Genomic DNA, 20,132 nt, shown 5'->3' on the forward strand with positions numbered 1-20,132 from the left:
AATTAATTAAAATGTCAATTAGGACAAATCAGGTGAAAACAGCTAATAAACAATTATCTTATTTGTTTAATCTTGAATAGTTTTCACCAAATTAAACTTAAGACTTTTTAACACATAGAATCTTATTTAATACATTCACAATTATACTTGCCAAAGTATGATGATAGAAAACCAGTACAATTGTTTATTACACACATTTATTGATATTCATGTCACATTTTGTAGTAATTTTTGCAGTAATTCCCAGCTGTACTATAACTACAACTCCTAATAGAATGAATGAATTATCGAGGACTGCACCCAAATAAATGGCAGAAAAAGGACAGACTGATGAATGATGAGTTATTTCAAGTTTCTGCCAAAACCACAACAGCTATGAGTAGAGCTTAAATTAAATGAAATGAAAGATAAGGAAGTATTTTTCCTTCCTTTTAACTGAGCCTGGAGCAGCTTCCTGAGGGCTGTTGGCTGCGCTTCCTCTTCCTTTTCCCCTGGACAGAAAAGAAACAGAAGAAACTGAAACTACCCACCACACACACAGAGTACAGTATGTAGCCTAAACATTGTAATGGACATAATGTTAAATACATAGTTATCTCTGGCGGACCATCCAGGGTAAAGCTGCATGTGGAGCAGTCTCTCCTTCTGGGCCAGTTCGTAGTATTTGGACTGTTCAGAGTGCGACAGAGCGTGCCACTGACGGAAACAGAAAAAGTTCAAATCAAACAAAATGATGTGGAAAAAGTCACATGCTATTAGCCAAATTGGCTATTAGCATGTCCTGTTTTCAGTGCACCCATGGGAGATCAGACAAATATCACTGGATCAGCATGATACTGACATAAAATTAAAAACGTCTTCTGCAGTTAGAGCAACTTTTTTGTAAGATTTCTGAGCAGGTTTACAGATGTTTATTTATTCTGGAAGATAGTGATGATGTTATTTTTAGAAAGTGAAAGTCACACTGAATGTAAAACTCTGTGTTTCATGTGTGTGTGTTCATATTTGACTGAGTTATGACTCTGAGAAGTAGCACAATTTTGATGCAAAATTACGGTAACTGGGCGCCATAGAGATTTTAAATACTTCACTTTCCTCCGTGAGCTGCTAATTACAGCTGCTGACTGTGTTGATAAAGTTTTCTTTTGGAGGCTCCGTGTCCATTTTCTGAAAATTTTTAGCCAGTAAATATTCTCCTCAATGCAGTTGCTGTTCGACTGCTAGTTAGCAAACTGCTGCTAGCTAAAATGCTAAAGTGACTGATGTTGGCCTTTTTTTTTGCAAAGTACTTCATCAGGAGATTAAACACGGAGAGGGAACTGACGAGTTTTCAAAACAAAGACTGTACTTGTTTAAGTCTGAGTGGTGAGAAAATCCTGAACTGGTTCTCAGCTGGAAAAAGTCCAGCCGCTCTGTCGCCATCTTGCGTGAGCTCCCACAGGCAAGTCCAAACCCAATGACATCACTGTGACATCACAATGAGATCATCAGGGCTTTTTGCTCTGTCTCACCCGGCGTCCCAGGATGCGGTTGATAGCGGCGCTCTCTCTCTCTCGTCCCTCCTGCAGCACTTTGTGTCTCATCTCCTTCATGTAGAGCATGAAGGCGTTCAGAGGCTTCTTCACCACCTGTCTGCTGCCGAGGGCGAGAGACACAAGGGACAGAGAGAGAGAGAGAGAGAGACATACAGGACACACAGGGACACAGAGGACGATGAGATCAAGAGAAAAAGACGTAATTTTTAGGAATATCACAAGCAGACTGATTTTTTTCTTATAAAATTATGACAAAAAGTTTCAGATATTTTTTCCTCAATGTGACCGTAATACTCCATAATATATAATAGCAGTGGTAATACTTGCAGCAGCTGTAGTCGTAGTAGTAGCAGGTGTAAGTACTAGAAGTAACAGCAGTAGCCTTGTGAGCTGTGGTACTAGTACTTTCAATATTATCTAGTAACATTTTTGCAGTTGTAGTAGAACAGTAACTGTATTTGCAGTATCAGTAGTAGTTTGCGTAGTACTCGTGTTACTAGTGGCTGCAGTAGTACTTGTATTATTCTGGCAGATTTTCCTGAACCATAAAAAAAAAAAAAAGAAAAAAGAAAAAAAAACCCCACCTGGTGACACTGTTGCCGTGGTAATAGGGGTGTGACCTGGAGTGGGCGTCGGCCGGGTCGGCAGCAGATGTGCTGATTGGCTGAGTGAGGGGGGAGGCTGATGGGAAATGTCTGTCACTGTAGAGGAGGAGAGGGACGAGAGGATGCACGGACGACTGCAGAGAGAAAATACAGTGTTTGTATTTTTAATTATATTAGACATGAAAATGAACATTTATATTTTGGTATTTTAATGTCATTATACATCAGCACATTGTACATATTTGTATTATATTACATTTTTCATAATTTCTTTTGCACATTTTTATAGTAAATATTTTACTGTTCATTTTTTCAAATTATTTTTAATATTTCATTGTTTGTTATATTTTTTTCTGTCTTGATTTATGTTTATTGTTATGAACCAAAACACCAAAGCACATTCCACGTATGTGAAAACCTACCTGACAATGAACCTGATTCTGATTTTAAAGCAATATAATGCATTTATGTTCTTTATGTTTATTTTATTTTCATTTAATATTTAGAGAGAATTAAATTATTAAGATGCTGTATTTCAGTGATCTGGTCTTGTCAGCTTGTTTAACTTTGCTCAGTTGCTAATTCAGTCTTGGTTGTAACATAAAGAGACAGAAGCTTGTAGGTTTTTTCCTTGCAGCTGTTTTTTCCTGACAGCATTTGAAGGCAACGTTACACCACAGTCTGTTCGACACATTAGACTCCGAGCCTGGAGGTGGTGAAGGCCTCTGACTCCCCGGGAACATTTAACACTGATTCTGGTAGAAGGGGAACATATTGCCTTGAAGGGAGAGTTTGACCACACACACACACACACACACACACACACACACACACACACACACTCACAACAGCAGTGGTCTGAGTCTGTGTTGTGTTGTTTCGCCCCCAGCTGGTGAGGTTTAAGTACTGCTGCTGCTGTGGCGACGGACACCAGTCGAACACCTGAGGTTTACCTGAAATGTTACAAATATAGAAAAACAACAGAAAAATGAAATGTACAATCTATGTACAGTATATATATATATATATTTATTTATTTATTTAGCTGTGAGACTCACCACAGGTCGGTGCTGCAGGGTTTTGATTCCGGCCGCTCATCAGTCCAATCTCCTGGAAATCAATAATCAATAATGCAGTTCATTTCCACTCACTATGATCAGTTAGAAAGGAATGTTACATAATTAAATAATAAGCTGATGGCTGAATACATCAAAAGAGTTCTGATACAACAATAAGTCATTTTTTTACCATTAATAACCATCTAATTATTAAAATTATATTTCTAATAATAATACATAAACATTATTTATATGGTACTTTTCATACACAAAAAGATTTAAATAAATTTTAAAAATGTATTATTATTATTCCTCATACAAATTATTACAATCATTGGTTTACTAATTAAAATGTTTATGAGTGTAAAAATCATGTAAAATGTATGTAAATACACAATAAATCTAAATTTGTGTGAAAATTCATATTAACAATGTGACTACAATAAAAGTAATTTACTAATAATTCATATTTAAAAAAAATACTTTGTGTTGAAATGAACTTATGTATCAAAGAGTGCTATAGAAAGGTGACAACTAATACTAATAATAATGATAATAATAATAATAAATATTTACCCCTCTGCTGGACATCTGCTCCGTCCTGAGAAAAAAACTTGAGTCAGTAAAAACTAAATTTGAGAATTTTACTACTTTTAACAAACGTGAAGTTAAAGCTGAGAGAGAGAGTCATCAGTCGGATCATCTGACTCTGCAGACTGGTGGGATGAAATCATGTTCATAATGTTTATAAACCCCACACACACACACACACACACACACACACACACACACACACACACACAAAAAGCCCCCAACACACAAAAACACAGTCAGTCATTTTGTGCCTGCGGTTCTTCCACTGACGTCGCTCATATTCTTGTTTTCTGTAACAGCATCATTCATTTTTGGTGATTGTTAAACACCAATAATGAAATATTCTCACTTTCTTAACTTTTTTTTAAGGGTAAAATTATTTTGCAGACTGTGGGGGTGGGGTGAAATAACATTTGTGATGCTAATTGTGTTGAAAAATGACATTTAAAACATTCACCAGCAGCTTCTCTGTCTAGAACATGAACTACCCTTGTATCTGACATCCATATTTCCCCAGTCTTCTTGTCCCTTCTTTCACTCAGACCTTTGACCTCTCCCGCCCTTCCTCCCGCTCCCTTTTCTCCCTCCCCTTAGGTTTGGTGTTCGAGTCAAAGGTGAATCTCCCCGCGGCTTTGCCAGCAAAGCTGTCAGAAACGTTTCCTCCGACTGAGTCACAGTGAGAAGAAATCAGCAGTAAAAATATGAATCTGTGACTTTTGGCACATTCTTCTGTCGAATGAGGTTAGTACAGCACGTCTTGGCACTTTTTAGATATGAAATATTTTTTGTTATGAACTTATATTGATTCATCTTGAAAAAACGTATTATTATTGTAAATCATTATCTTGGGTTGTATTTAGTTTCTTCTCAAAATGTTGGTGAAAAGCTTAGACAGTATGTAGCTATATATGTATAGTAGAAGATATAATGTAATATGTAATTGTAATTTGTATAAAGAAATTCAAATTAGGAATGTAAGTACAATTACAGTTATTTACTAATAATAATATTACAAATACTTTGTGTTGAAATCTGTCTAGACTGTGAATTGGAGTAACTATAGGATTACGTAATTAAATTACAAAATAAATCTGTTACAGTTATTGAGAAAAGAAAGTGTAGTAAAATTACAGTTTCTATGTTGGTGAAAAGCTTATATGTAACGATATACAATCGCTATATATAGTAAATATAATATAATATAATACAATATAATATATAATTGAAATTTCAAAGAATGTGACTACAATGGGTGTTATTTACTAATAATAATATTAAAAATGGTTTGTGTTGACATCTATGTAGACTGTGAATTAATATTTCAGAAGAGCTGAAATTACTAATAAAATTAATACAAAAGGTCTGTGATATTATAAAAATTCTCAAGCACCATCTTCCGTCGAATGGTTCCTTTAATGTTTCTAGTCGGACGGCATTTCTGCCTGGACCAACAGCCGGGGGCGGGGGGCAACATCCGCACCAAACATTCCCCGCCAGTTTCTGCCCGAATAACGGTGGTGAATCTCACCTGGACCCACGGTACCGTTATGGAGCGCGAGGCCATGGACGGTCTCTGCAACGTGTCCAAAGCGGCGATTCTGAGAGTCATCGTCGGCGAGAAACTGACGACGGCCGCGCAGGAGATCTTAGCGGTGGTGGAGAGAACCGTGGCCGACTACGAGGAGGAGGCTTCGGGCTTCAGGCAGGAGATCGACCGGCAGAGGAGACAGCTGGAGGTTCTGCTGCACTCGGAGATCAAAGTAGAAACAACAGGTCGGTGGGAGAATCATGTGGAAACTCACAACAGTTTGTAAAAATGGCGCCCGATGACACAAACCGTTAGTTCATCGATGCTTTGTGTAACGGTGAACACACCTGAGGACTCAACTATTGTCATGACTCATCAATTCCGCCTGTATTTAAACTCACTGTGTAAAATGCTGAAGTGAAACATAAGTTCTTATAAGCAAAACTTCCGGAAGTAGGTTAGTGCCACTTCTGATTTCTTATCTTTTTATCTTTTTTTATTAATTCTAAGTTTAAAGTCAGAATTAAAAAAAATATATAAAAAAAAAAAATTCACGTGGCCCAAATCCTCTTCCGTAGGAATTAACTATGTTCAAATATAATATAATATATTAATAAGTATATCATATTTAAGTGTTTTTTACTTGAATATTCCAATCGGATGACGTCGAACCATGAAATCGATTGTCAAAACAGTTGCTGATTCATTTTCTGTTAAATCTGTTTTCAATTAATAAAGTATATGTAAAGTAGTTAAAACCCAGCTCCACCTCAAGCAGCTGCAACTTTTAATTAGGCAGAATAAGTATTATATGTTAGTAGTATTTTGTTTTAGTGTTTTACTTTGTGGTGTTGGTGTTTTATGTAAGTAAAGGATATTTGATATATTTAACATCCAACCTTATTTTCTTTCAGTGACTCGTCTGCTGCAAGAAAAAAAAACAGGTGTTAGAAAACATCCTTGAAAAATAGGTTTTTTAAAAATTAGTTTTTAATAACTGCAGGGGAAACTGAGCAAGTGGTATTTTAATTAAATGGTTTGATATTATTTCTGTTTCTTTCCACTATCAACAATTAACAATGTTTGTTTTTTACCAAGAAAAACAACGATTTGAAGTAAATTATCTAAAATAAAACTTCCATCTGATCCAGATGACGAGCAGCTGTTTCCCATCTTTGAGCCGACACCTGAGCAGGTGTCAGGAGGGGGAGGACAATTCCATGAAGAGGAGCAGCAGCACAAAATTGAGCTTAGTATGAAAATCCTGTTTAAAGTTAAGACCAGTTTCAGTTTCACAGTTTCAGTTCATCATAAAAACATGATTAAAGTGTGAATTTGTGTCCAGGTGTGGAGGATGATGGGAGTGTGGGTTTCCTCTGCTACACTGGAGAACATACAGGAGAAGAGGAGCAGCAGCAGCAGGAGGAAGAGGAGGAGTCCTGTGAGCGACAAGCGCTGACCCCCCTGCAGGAGCAGGATCACATCACAGAGCCGGATTATGAAATAGCATCAAGGTTACAAGGCACATTATCACTTAGACTACATGGCCAAAAGTATGTGGACGCCCTGTGGAGTACAGTAATGTTTCTAACTCAACTGCTTATCTTTATATTTCAGGTTATTGCCTCCCACAGTTCAGTCTGACAGGAGGAGCATTGGCAAACCTCGGGTCAGCGAATCCCAGGGCCAAGTGGATCTAAGAATCTGCATCCTGGAGAACTCTCAGATCGAGGTCCTGTCGGCCAAAGGTTCGTTCACAGCGCCTCCGAGATCCAGCAGGTAAATCGAAGTGGTTTGAATGATCGTCCAGTTGAACCTTCTTCTGTGCTCCAGTGTTTCAGCAGTGTCCGGTGCAGGAGCTGCAGTGTCCTCGTGGACTAGAGGAGGCCGACTTCCTGGACCTGCTGAGGTCCACCTTCCCTCAGCTGGCGGCCGATAAACCCTTTGACTTCTTCACAACCGACAGAAGACGGACGCTGCAGCCTCTGAGAGTGAAGACTCTGACACCAGAGGAGATCTGCGGGACCATCAGGTCCATCGGGGCGGGAAACTCCGCCCTCTACATCCGACTGAAGGTACTGGGTCTGATTCAGGTTCTGATGCGTTCTGCCTCAATCTGCCAAACATTAAGGAATATTAAGATTTTCTTCATGCCTCTGCGCCAATGACAGTCAGAGTCAGAGGCATGTTGTTTTCCTGGTTGTTTGTACGTTTGTCTGTACCTTCGTCTGTACCTTCGTCCGTACGTTTGTACCTTTGTCCGTACGTTTGTACCTTCGTCTGTACGTTTGTTCGTACATCTGTCTGTACATTTGTCTGTACCTTCGTCCGTACGTTTGTCTGTAACTTCGTCAGTATGTTTGTCCGTACGTTTGTTTGTACCTTCGTCAGTATGTTTGTCCGTACCTCCGTCTGTACGTTTGTCCGTACGTTTGTCTGTACCTTCGTCCGTACGTTTGTCTGTACCTTCGTCAGTATGTTTGTCCGTACGTTTGTTTGTACCTTCGTCAGTATGTTTGTCCGTACCTCCGTCTGTACGTTTGTCCGTACGTTTGTTTGTACCTTCGTCAGTATGTTTGTCCGTACCTCCGTCTGTACGTTTGTCCGTACCTTCGTCTGTAAGTTTTTCCGTACCTTTGTCTTTACCTTTTCTCTGTACGTTCACTGATTAGATTTTGGCAATTAAAGGTCAAAGGTTAGGGTCATGTGACCTAACAAAACGTTGTTTTGGCCTTGTGTATCTCCGTAACACCTTGAGGGAACTTCTTAAGATCTGGTGAAAAGTTTCACCTCGACCTGGACTCAAGAAAAAAGTGATTATATTTTGAAGGTCAAGGTCAGTGTGACCTCAGAAAATATATTTTAGCCATTACTCAAGACTTCACATCAGTTGTGACAAAATTTTACACAAATATGAAATCTTAAACATCTGTCACCAGATTTATCTCTGACTGTTTTTGATGATGTTTCAGACGGAGGAGGAGCAGAGAGCGACTGATGAAGAGTTTCATCTGCCACAGAGAAAAGAAGCTGCTGCTGATTCAGCGTCTGATCCGACCAGACCACACCCAGAGTACCTGAACTCCTCAGCTGCTGCAGACGAGACGTAATACTGCTCAGTTACTAGAAACAAGTTGGAGCGGGTTTATGCTGTGCCAATTAAAATATGAAATTAGGAAATGCTTTATAACTTTCCCTGTGACGCCCCTGGTCCTCCATAGGCGACGTCTGAGCTGTTGATTGCAGGTTCAATCATGGCGTTGTTTCTTTATTAAGCTGCTTCTAACCTTCATCTTTTAATGTCTTTGTTACCCAGAGTTCAGTCTGACAGGAGGCGTCGCAGGCGTAGGAGCAGCAAACCACGCAGCAACCTGGATCTCAGGATCCGCATCCTGGAGGACTCCCAGACCGATGTGCTCTCAACCCCCGGTACGTTCTGTTTGAAGGTTAGTTCACCTGAAGTGAACGTCCCTGTGAACGTGTTGTCTCTCTCTGTGCTCCAGTGTTTCAGCAGTGTCCGGTGCAGGAGCTGCAGTGTCCTCATGGACTAGAGGAGGCCGACTTCCTGGACCTGCTGAGGTCCACCTTCCCTCAGCTGGCGGCCGATAAACCCTTTGACTTCTTCACAACCGACAGAAGCCGGACGCTGCAGCCTCTGAGAGTGAAGACTCTGACACCAGAGGAGATCTGCGAGACCATCAGGTCCATCGGGGCGGGAAACTCCGCCCTCTACATCCGACTGAAGGTACTGGGTCTGAATCAGGTTCTGATGCGTTCTGCATCAATCTGTCAAACATTAAGGAATATTTAGATTTTCTTTATGCCTCTGTGCCGATGACAGTCAGAGCCGGAGAAATTTTGTTTTCCTGGTTGTTTGTACGTTTGTCTGCATCTTCATCTATACCTTTGTCCATACCTTCATCTATATGTTTGTCTGTACCTTCGTCAGTACCTTCATCTATACCTTTGTCTGTACCTTCGTCCGTACCTTTGTCCGTACCTTCATCTATACCTTTGACTGTACCTTCGTCCGTACCTTTGTCCGTACCTTCATCTATGCCTTTGACTGTACCTTCGTCCGTACCTTTGTCAGTACCTTCATCTATACCTTTGACTGTACCTTCGTCCGTACCTTTGTCCGTACCTTCATCTATGCCTTTGACTGTACCTTCGTCCGTACCTTTGTCCGTACCTTCATCTATACCTTTGACTGTACCTTTGTCCATACCTTCATCTATACCTTTGACTGTACCTTCGTCTATACGTTTGTCTGTACCTTCGTCCGTACCTTTGTCCATACCTTCATCTATACGTTTGTCTGTACCTTCGTCAGTACCTTCATCTATACCTTTGTCTGTACCTTCGTCCGTACCTTTGTCAGTACCTTCATCTATACCTTTGACTGTACCTTCGTCAGTACCTTCATCTGTACCTTTGTCCGTACCTTCATCTATGCCTTTGACTGTACCTTCGTCCGTACCTTTGTCAGTACCTTCATCTATACCTTTGACTGTACCTTCGTCCGTACCTTTGTCCGTACCTTCATCTATGCCTTTGACTGTACCTTCGTCCGTACCTTTGTCCGTACCTTCATCTATACCTTTGACTGTACCTTCGTCAGTACCTTCATCTATACGTTTGTCTGTACCTTCGTCCGTACCTTTGTCCGTACCTTCGTCTATACGTTTGTCTGTACCATCGTCAGTACCTTCATCTGTACCTTTGTCCGTACCTTCATCTATACCTTTGACTGTACCTTCGTCCATACCTTTGTCTGTACCTTCGTCCGTACCTTTGTCTGTACCTTTGTCCGTACCTTTGTCTGTACCTTCGTCTATACCTTTGTCTGTACCATCGTCAGTACCTTCATCTATACCTTTGTCTGTACCTTCGTCCGTACCTTTGTCCGTACCTTCATCTATACCTTTGTCTGTACCTTCGTCCGTACCTTCGTCCGTACCTTTGTCCGTACCTTCATCTATGCCTTTGACTGTACCTTCGTCCGTACCTTTGTCCGTACCTTCATCTATACCTTTGACTGTACCTTCGTCCGTACCTTTGTCCGTACCTTCATCTATACCTTTGTCTGTACCTTCGTCAGTACCTTCATCTATACCTTTGTCTGTACCTTCGTCCATACCTTTGTCTGTACCTTCGTCCATACCTTTGTCTGTACCTTCGTCAGTACCTTCATCTATACGTTTGTCTGTACCTTCGTCCGTACCTTTGTCCGTACCTTCGTCTATACCTTTGTCTGTACCATCGTCAGTACCTTCATCTGTACCTTTGTTCGTACCTTCATCTATACCTTTGACTGTACCTTCGTCCGTACCTTTGTCCGTACCTTCATCTATACCTTTGACTGTACCTTCGTCCGTACCTTTGTCCGTACCTTCATCTATACCTTTGTCTGTACCTTCGTCCGTACCTTTGTCCGTACCTTCATCTATACCTTTGACTGTACCTTTGTCTGTACCATCGTCAGTACCTTCATCTATACCTTTGACTGTACCTTCGTCCGTACCTTTGTCCGTACCTTCATCTATACGTTTGTCCATACCTTCATCTATACGTTTGTCTGTACCTTTGTCCATACCTTCGTCCGTTCATTTGTCTGTACCTTCATCGGGATGTTTGTCTGTACGTTCACTTGGACAAACTGATTAGATTTTGGCAATTAAAGGTCAAAGGTTAGGGTCATGTGACCTCAAAAACGTTGTTTTGGCCTTGTGTATCTCCGTAACACCTTGAGGGAACTTCTTAAGATCTGGTAAAAAGTTTCACCTTGACCTGGACTCAAGAAAAAAGTGATTATATTTTGAAGGTCAAGGTCAGTGTGACCTCAGAAAACATATTTTAGCCATTACTCAAGACTTCACATCAATTGTGACAAAATTTCACACAAATTTTTAAGTTTTTACATGACTCTGGATAAACGGAGATGTTACCAGAAACTAGTCTGAGTGGCGGAGGGATGCAACCACAAAAAGGTGGTTCTAGTTTGGTTGTTTAACACAATTATTTCAGTCCATCATTTTGGTTTATTCATATTGAAGATGTGGATCCTGTATTAAATAGATTCTGGGTGGGAGAGAGATTATTTTCAATTTCTGTAAACATCTGTCACCAGATTTATCTCTGACTGTTTTTGATGATGTTTCAGACGAAGGAGGAGCAGAGAGCGACTGATGAAGAGTTTCATCTACCACAGAGAAAAGAAGCTGCTGCTGATTCAGCGTCTGATCCGACCAGACCACACCCAGAGTACCTGAACTCCTCAGCTGCTGCAGACGAGACGTAATACTGCTCAGTTATTAGAAACAAGTTGGAGCGGGTTTATGCTGTGCCAATTAAAATATGAAATTAGGAAATGCTTTATACCTTTCCCTGTGACGCCCCTGGTCTTCCATAGGCGACGTCTGAGCTGTTGATTGCGGGTTCTTGCAGGTGCTTCTAACCTTCATCTTTTAATGTCCTTGTTACCCAGAGTTCAGTCTGACAGGAGGCGTCGCAGGCGTAGGAGCAGCAAACCACGCAGCAACCTGGATCTCAGGATCCGCATCCTGGAGGACTCCCAGGCCGATGTGCTGTCAACGCCCGGTACGTTCTGTTTGAAGGTTAGTTTACCTGAAGTGAACGTCCCTGTGAATGTGTTCCCTCTCTCTGTGCTCCAGTGTTTCAGCAGTGTCCGGTGCAGGAGCTGCAGTGTCCTCATGGACTAGAGGAGGCCGACTTCCTGGACCTGCTGAAGTCCACCTTCCCTCAGCTGGCCACCGATAAACCCTTTGACTTCTTCACAACCGACAGAAGCCGGACGCTGCAGCCTCTGAGAGTGAAGACTCTGACACCAGAGGAGATCTGCGAGACCATCAGGTCCATCGGGGCGGGAAACTCCGCCCTCTACATCCGACTGAAGGTACTGGGTCTGAATCAGGTTCTGATGCGTTCTGCATCAATCTGTCAAACATTAAGGAATATTTAGATCTTTTTTATGCCTCTGCGCCGATGACAGTCAGAGCTGGAGAAATGTTGTTTTCGGGTTGTTTGTACATTTGTCTGTACCTTCATCAACTTGTTTGTCTGTACCTTCTTGGGACATTCGTCCATACGCTTGCCCATACCTTTGCCGTATGTTTGCCTGTACATTCACTTGGACAAACTGATTAGATTTTGGCAATTAAAGGTCAAAGGTTAGGGTCATGTGACCTAACAAAACGTGGTTTTGGCCTTGTGTATCTCCGTAACACCTTGAGGGAACTTCTTAAGATCTGGTGAAAAGTTTCACCTCGACCTGGACTCAAGTAAAAAGTGATTATATTTTGAAGGTCAAGGTCAGTGTGACCTCAGATACATATTTTAGCCATTACTCAAGACTTCACATCAATTGTGACAAAATTTCACACAAATTTTTAAGTTTTTACATGACTCTGGATAAACGGGATGTTACCAGAAACTAGTCTGAGTGGCGGAGGGATGCAACCACAAAAAGGTGGTTCTAGTTTGGTTGTTTAACACAATTATTTCAGTCCATCATTTTGGTTTATTCATATTGAAGATGTGGATCCTGTATTAAATAGATTCTGGGTGGGAGAGAGATTATTTTCAATTTCTGTAAACATCTGTCACCAGATTTATCTCTGACTGTTTTTGATGATGTTTCAGACGAAGGAGGAGCAGAGAGCGACTGATGAAGAGTTTCATCTACCACAGAGAAAAGAAGCTGCTGCTGATTCAGCGTCTGATCCGACCAGACCACACCCAGAGTACCTGAACTCCTCAGCTGCTGCAGACGAGACGTAATACTGCTCAGTTATTAGAAACAAGTTGGAGCGGGTTTATGCTGTGCCAATTAAAATATGAAATTAGGAAATGCTTTATACCTTTCCCTGTGACGCCCCTGGTCTTCCATAGGCGACGTCTGAGCTGTTGATTGCGGGTTCTTGCAGGTGCTTCTAACCTTCATCTTTTAATGTCCTTGTTACCCAGAGTTCAGTCTGACAGGAGGCGTCGCAGGCGTAGGAGCAGCAAACCACGCAGCAACCTGGATCTCAGGATCCGCATCCTGGAGGACTCCCAGGCCGATGTGCTGTCAACGCCCGGTACGTTCTGTTTGAAGGTTAGTTTACCTGAAGTGAACGTCCCTGTGAATGTGTTCCCTCTCTCTGTGCTCCAGTGTTTCAGCAGTGTCCGGTGCAGGAGCTGCAGTGTCCTCATGGACTAGAGGAGGCCGACTTCCTGGACCTGCTGAAGTCCACCTTCCCTCAGCTGGCCACCGATAAACCCTTTGACTTCTTCACAACCGACAGAAGCCGGACGCTGCAGCCTCTGAGAGTGAAGACTCTGACACCAGAGGAGATCTGCGAGACCATCAGGTCCATCGGGGCGGGAAACTCCGCCCTCTACATCCGACTGAAGGTACTGGGTCTGAATCAGGTTCTGATGCGTTCTGCATCAATCTGTCAAACATTAAGGAATATTTAGATCTTTTTTATGCCTCTGCGCCGATGACAGTCAGAGCTGGAGAAATGTTGTTTTCGGGTTGTTTGTACATTTGTCTGTACCTTCATCAACTTGTTTGTCTGTACCTTCTTGGGACATTCGTCCATACGCTTGCCCATACCTTTGCCGTATGTTTGCCTGTACATTCACTTGGACAAACTGATTAGATTTTGGCAATTAAAGGTCAAAGGTTAGGGTCATGTGACCTAACAAAACGTGGTTTTGGCCTTGTGTATCTCCGTAACACCTTGAGGGAACTTCTTAAGATCTGGTGAAAAGTTTCACCTCGACCTGGACTCAAGTAAAAAGTGATTATATTTTGAAGGTCAAGGTCAGTGTGACCTCAGATACATATTTTAGCCATTACTCAAGACTTCACATCAATTGTGACAAAATTTCACACAAATTTTTAAGTTTTTACATGACTCTGGATAAACGGGATGTTACCAGAAACTAGTCTGAGTGGCGGAGGGATGCAACCACAAAAAGGTGGTTCTAGTTTGGTTGTTTAACACAATTATTTCAGTCCATCATGTTGGTTTATTAATATTGAAGATGTGGATCCTGTATTAAATAGATTCTGGGTGGGAGAGAGATTATTTTCAATTTCTGTAAACATCTGTCACCAGATTTATCTCTGACTGTTTTTGATGATGTTTCAGACGAAGGAGGAGCAGAGAGCGACTGATGAAGAGTTTCATCTGCCACAGAGAAAAGAAGCTGCTGCTGATTCACCGTCTGATCCGACCAGACCACACCCAGAGTACCTGAACTCCTCAGCTGCTGCAGACGAGACGTAATTCTGCTCAGTTATTAGAAACAAGTTGGAGCGGGTTTATGCTGTGCCAATTAAAATATGAAATTAGGAAATGCTTTATAACTTTCCCTGTGATGCCCCTGGTCCTCCATAGGCGACGTCTGAGCTGTTGATTGCAGGTTCAATCATGGCGTTGTTTCTTTATTAAGCTGTTTCTAACCTTCATCTTTTAATGTCTTTGTTACCCAGAGTTCAGCCTGAGAGGAGGCGTCGAAGGCGTAGGAGCAGCAAACCACGCAGCGACCTGGATCTCAGGATCCGCATCCTGGAGGACTCCCAGACCGATGTGCTCTCAACCCCCGGTACGTTCTGTTTGAAGGTTAGTTTACCTGAAGTGAACGTCCCTGTGAATGTGTTCTCTCTCTCTGTGCTCCAGTGTTTCAGCAGTGTCCGGTGCAGGAGCTGCAGTGTCCTCATGGACTAGAGGAGGCCGACTTCCTGGACCTGCTGAGGTCCACCTTCCCTCAGCTGGCGGCCGATAAACCCTTTGACTTCTTCACAACCGACAGAAGCCGGACGCTGCAGCCTCTGAGAGTGAAGACTCTGACACCAGAGGAGATCTGCGAGACCATCAGGTCCATCGGGGCGGGAAACTCCGCCCTCTACATCCGACTGAAGGTACTGGGTCTGATTCACGTCTCAGTCCACCTTCTGATACCTGGATCTGGTTCTGATCCAGTTCCCTAGCACTGTCAATCAGCTGTGGCTAATTAATATTAATTAACCTGAAGCTTCAGTCTGTTGGTTAAACTGCTGACTGCACTCTGCCAAAGATTGTTTGTGAGTGAAGACACGTCACTCTGTGTCATTTCTCTAAGACCACCTTAAGATTCTGGATCAAGGAGAATTACTGGCCTCTGGTCCAACTACAGCTCAGTGTCTGAACTGTAGTTATTTCTATCTTTAGTGACTTGAAATTGATGAAAGCTCAATTTAAAGGAGGCATATGAAAGTTTATGCTATTGCTACATAGCTAACGTTAGCATTAGCAGCTGTTTACTTACCAGCCTGGAGGAAATGTTGCGAGTTGAGGATCAAACTTACAAACAGCTTCTTTAATAAAGATGGAGTCTCTGTTTTCTCTTTCTTCAGCCTCATGAGAAGCTCCAGGTGAAAACAAATCGTCCTCCTCTGCAGAGAAAAGACGTCCCTGCTAAAAACTCTCCGTCGGCCCCCGATCACACCGGACTAAACGGCAGGTAAAACAAACAGAAACCGCCGGTTACCGATGACGACGCCGACGTCAAACCAGCTACTCACGTCTGATGTTGTTGTTTCCCAGTGTCGGGTCTGACAGGAAGAGGCTGGGCCGTCCTCGGCTCAGCGACATACTGAACCACGTGGATCTCAGGATTCGGCTCCTGGAGGACTCGCAGATCAAAGTGCTCTCAGCCAGAGGTAAACAGGAAGTGGTGGATTCTGCATCCAGATCCAAGTGTAGTGAAGTATTGACTTACTGCGGGGCGTGGTGGTGAACTACGGTAGTGAATGAGCTAACGGCTAACATGCTAGCACGAGTTACAGTAGCCTTGTTCCTCCGTGGTTCTCTGCTCTCAGCTTCACATCAATTTATTCCATTTTTTTTATTGAGAGAAAAAATACGACAAAGGTCGGACCAGGATCAGGGACTGTGATGCTCAGACCACCGCTCTTCTCGCTCCGACTGACCCGGTTTTCTTTCAGTGTTCAGGAAGTATCCGGTGCAGGAGCTGAGGTGTCCTCGTGGACTACAGGAGGCCGACTTCCTGGACCTGCTCAGGTCCACCTTCCCTCAGCTGGCGGCCGACGGACTCTTTGACGTCTTGGTAGCTGACAGAACCCGGATGCTGCAGCCTCTGAGAGTGAAGACCCTGACGCCGGAGGAGGTCTCCAGCACCATGAGGTTCTTCGGCCACTCTGTCCTCTACATCCGCCTGAAGGTATCGGCTCAGTGAGGAAACCTGAACCTGAACTCAGGCTTTATTTCTAACTTCAGTGACTTCAAACTGATGAAAGCTCAACTTATAGGAGCAGTTCGTAAGTTTTGCTATTGCTGCATAGCTAACGTCAGCATTAACAGCTCATTACTTCCCAGTAAATTTTTGTTTTTGATAATTAAAAACAGGCAACAAAGCGTTGATTTTGCGTTGATTTTGCGGGAGTTGTAAACATGATGGCGCTTGTAGAAAACCAGGAAGTCAGCAGCATGAGTTCCTTTGATTTGGAGACAGACATAAACAAAACAGGAATCTGTGGGTTTTATAGAAGAGCGCAGAATAAGTAGAAAGTCTTGTGGTGTTCCTCTTGCGTGTACCGTTTCCTACCGGCAGGTCATTGCCGCTATTCAGTACGCACGTACACGTTGGTCTCGTCCTTGTTTTCCTGCTGTGGTCGTAGTTTTCTCCAAACCTCAATCAAAATGTGATTCTGGTTCAAAACTCTTCTCAGGCGCCAGAGGAAAAAGCTCATCTCCCGCAGGGAAACGTCGATGCCGCTACAGATTCTCCGTCCACCTCCGATCCGAGCGGACGCCACAGCAGGTGAGTCCGACCGAGGAGGAGCGACTCGTCAGACGTCTCACCTAAACCAGAAGAAGAGCATGTTACTCCCATTTCAGCGTCTTTTCATCGGCTTCTGCTAAATTTTAGAATAGATTTTGTTGATGACTCGCACCATCTGGTCCTCGTCAGCCTCTTTTAAATCCCTCTCTAAGACGTTTTTATAGATGTGCTTTTTCAGGGCTCAGGCTCTGAATCTACGAATGTTTTAAATCTATTATTATATTACGTCATTCTCCTGTTTTTTCAAAATATTCTAGGAACTTTTTTATTGTTCGGCCTCAGTTTTATCTCGTCTTGTAAAACACTTTGTGGCTTTGTTTTGAAAAGTTGCTGTAGAAATAAATAAAGCTCATCATTATTATTCCTATCATCAGAAAGTGTCCTAACTCTGTGTCGTATGTTCCTGCAGCTCCGTTCAACAACAAGAGGGAAACAGAGTCGACTTCCTGTTCAGCTGCTCCACGTCAGAGCAGCAGGGCGTGTTCACAGAGGAGGCTGATGATGATGATGATGAAGATGAAGACTGTGAGAGGTCACGGTCTCCCAGTCTCTGGTCTCTTCAGTGTCTGCTTCTGTCTGAGAGCGAACAAGACGAGGAGGAAGTGAACGACGGAGACGACGACTGGAGACCGGAGAAAACTGAGGAGAGTCTGAGGAACAAAGAGCCGGAGAAGACGACGGGGAAGCGGCGGCTCGAGCGTCCACGCGTCCGAGCGAAGAGGAAACGGGTCCGGTCGCCTCGGCCGGTGCTGACGGGCAGAAACGGCGACGCCCCTCTATCCTGTAGCATCTGCGGAGCGCTGCGTTGGTCGACAGGCATGTTGATCAAACACTCCTGGAGTCACGTGGATCATCCGGAGCGGCAGTGCGGCGTCTGTGGAGAACAGTCGGAGTCCACGGAGCAGCTGCGGATTCATCTCCAGAGCCACCAGAAAACACACAGCTGTAACATCTGCGGAAAGTCCTTCCTGTCCACCAGCGGCTACAACGGACACATCGCCCTTCACAAAGGAGAGAAACCACACAAATGTAAGATTTGCCACAAAGCGTTCACCCAGAGGGGAACGCTCGTCAACCACATGTGGGTCCACACCGCCAACAAACCGCACAAATGTGATATCTGCCAAATATCCTGCGTTTCCAAGACCAAGCTGGAAAGTCACAGAGTGAAACACACCGGAGAGTCGCTGTACAGCTGCAGCACCTGCTCCAAACCTTTCCGCAGCCTCCAGACTTTATCCCAGCACATGGTGTCGCACTCGGGTCGAAAGAGACTGTACGACTGCGACGTCTGCGGCAGAAAGTTCACCTCCAACAAGAGACTTCAGTCCCACCTGAGGAGACACAGCAGCGTCCCGACGGCTGCAGACAGTGCAACAAACGCTTCAGGTGCAAAGCCAAGCTGGTGACTCACATGAGGCTCCACCCCTTATAAACACAGGGGAGGGGCCTCATAATGTGATATCCAGTCAGATTAAACAAATCCTCTGTGATGTTTTCTTCTCACAGTGACTCTGAGTTTCTGCAGCGTTCACATTAAACTGGAGACGTTTCAGTTCCTTTTAAGTACAGACACAGTTTCATATTTTCCTCATGGTCAAAGAGACGGTAACGAGACCCGGACACATCTGGATCACCGAACACCCCCAGCTCAAAGAGACAGAACACCTGAACCAGACTTTTAAAACCTAAGGCTTTTTTATTATTGAGGGAAAAGTTGCTTTTTAATCTTAATTAATCAATTCATCATTTGCTCCATGAAACATCCAAAAATAATGAGAAAAAAAAAATGCTCACAACTTCAAGGATCCAGGCCGATGTCTTCAAACGTTTTCCTCTGTGTGGACAGTGTTTGCTGGTGGATATGATGAAGTTGCACCGTTGTGCCTGATGCAACGTAAAATATAAGATTCAACAGATCCCCTGCGGCTCTCGGCTGCGAGCTCATTGGCTCCTGCTGAAGATGTAATGTATGGTAACACTTTTCAGCTGCACGTGTTCGCAGGTGAAAATCAATTTAGACTGAGACATGAACCTAAGCGCCGTGTTTTCTTCTTCTGTGTTTTATTTGAAGTGTAATTTAGAACCTAGACCTGCTGTATAATCAAACACATGGACAGAAACCTTTAGGAACCATTCATGCTTTAACTGTTGGAAATGATAGAATATTGCAGCGGACTTCACGCAGGAAGATCGTGACGCCATCGAAAGAGACAGAAGAGCGTTTGTGCATTAAATTACATTTTTATAAAGTGACAACATGAGTTTGGTAGTTTTAGGTTGTTTTAGCAATAGATTCTTAGACTTTACGTTGGTGATATTTTGTCCTTCAGGGATTCTCATCAGGTCAGAGCGATTAACAGAGTGAACCAGTGACAAAGGAGAGAGAAAGAAATGTGATGATGGTTTACATTTCTCCTGTTTATCTGTAGAAATTCAAGAACATAAAAATGCCTTTGGAAAAGTTTACAAAGTCTAAATCAGTGTAAACATCCAACAATGTTACATTAAGGTGTTTTTTTTTTTTTTCTACCAAAAAGTTTACATATTTTTACATTTGTAAGTTTTTATTGTTTTTTCTTTTTTATTAATGACGTTGTTTTATTGGTGTTTCGTTAAAGAGACTCAGAGAAGCAGGTGTTCCTAATAAAGTGCTCACTCAGTACATTGCAGTGACCTTTAGACTTACAGTAAGATGAGATCAGGTTCACAGTGCAGTGATGTAAACTAACCTGGACCAGGTTTAAATCTCCATGGTTACGTCAGACGTATTTAAACTTCCTGGTTGAACTGGTTTCAGTTGTTTTAAAACACAGACATGGAAGCGGTTTATTGTGAATGTTGTCGTCCCTCCTGTCGTGACATGAACATGTGAACGTCTCAAACTGCTGGACCATGTTGTGTCAGGTCGTTCTGATGTCCGGATTAAATCTGTTATTTTTCCACTTCATTATTC

At 42.9% G+C, this 20,132-nt stretch overlaps 2 protein-coding genes across 3 annotated transcripts; one reads left to right on the plus strand and one right to left on the minus strand.

Moving 5' to 3' along the window:
- Positions 1 to 180: 180 nt before the first annotated feature.
- On the minus strand, positions 181 to 5,460 carry LOC130164358 (transcription factor 7-like 2). Of its 2 annotated transcripts, none has more exons than XM_056369042.1 (8): positions 5,321 to 5,460; positions 3,775 to 3,799; positions 3,199 to 3,250; positions 2,987 to 3,093; positions 2,120 to 2,274; positions 1,512 to 1,632; positions 589 to 696; positions 181 to 491 (listed from the first exon to the last, which is right to left on the minus strand). In XM_056369042.1, the coding sequence occupies exons 2-8, from the start codon at positions 3,787 to 3,789 to the stop codon at positions 432 to 434; spliced, it is 618 nt and encodes a 205-aa protein (XP_056225017.1). In that variant the 5' UTR covers positions 3,790 to 3,799; positions 5,321 to 5,460; the 3' UTR covers positions 181 to 431. The 2 variants fall into 2 exon arrangements, with proteins under 2 accessions (XP_056225017.1, XP_056225016.1); XM_056369041.1 differs by having other exon boundaries at positions 1,512 to 1,635.
- On the plus strand, positions 5,196 to 20,126 carry LOC130164924 (uncharacterized). The gene is made up of 22 exons (XM_056369921.1): positions 5,196 to 5,565; positions 6,472 to 6,573; positions 6,666 to 6,834; positions 6,938 to 7,068; positions 7,154 to 7,395; positions 8,293 to 8,426; positions 8,637 to 8,749; positions 8,824 to 9,065; positions 11,484 to 11,617; positions 11,808 to 11,920; positions 11,995 to 12,236; positions 12,983 to 13,116; positions 13,307 to 13,419; positions 13,494 to 13,735; positions 14,482 to 14,615; positions 14,826 to 14,938; positions 15,013 to 15,254; positions 15,729 to 15,835; positions 15,919 to 16,034; positions 16,320 to 16,555; positions 17,064 to 17,155; positions 17,586 to 20,126. The coding sequence occupies exons 1-22, from the start codon at positions 5,196 to 5,198 to the stop codon at positions 18,583 to 18,585; spliced, it is 4,521 nt and encodes a 1,506-aa protein (XP_056225896.1). The 3' UTR covers positions 18,586 to 20,126.
- Positions 20,127 to 20,132: the final 6 nt, after the last annotated feature.

Source organism: Seriola aureovittata, chromosome 23 (assembly GCF_021018895.1).
Source record: "Seriola aureovittata isolate HTS-2021-v1 ecotype China chromosome 23, ASM2101889v1, whole genome shotgun sequence".
Taxonomy (NCBI): domain Eukaryota; kingdom Metazoa; phylum Chordata; class Actinopteri; order Carangiformes; family Carangidae; genus Seriola; species Seriola aureovittata.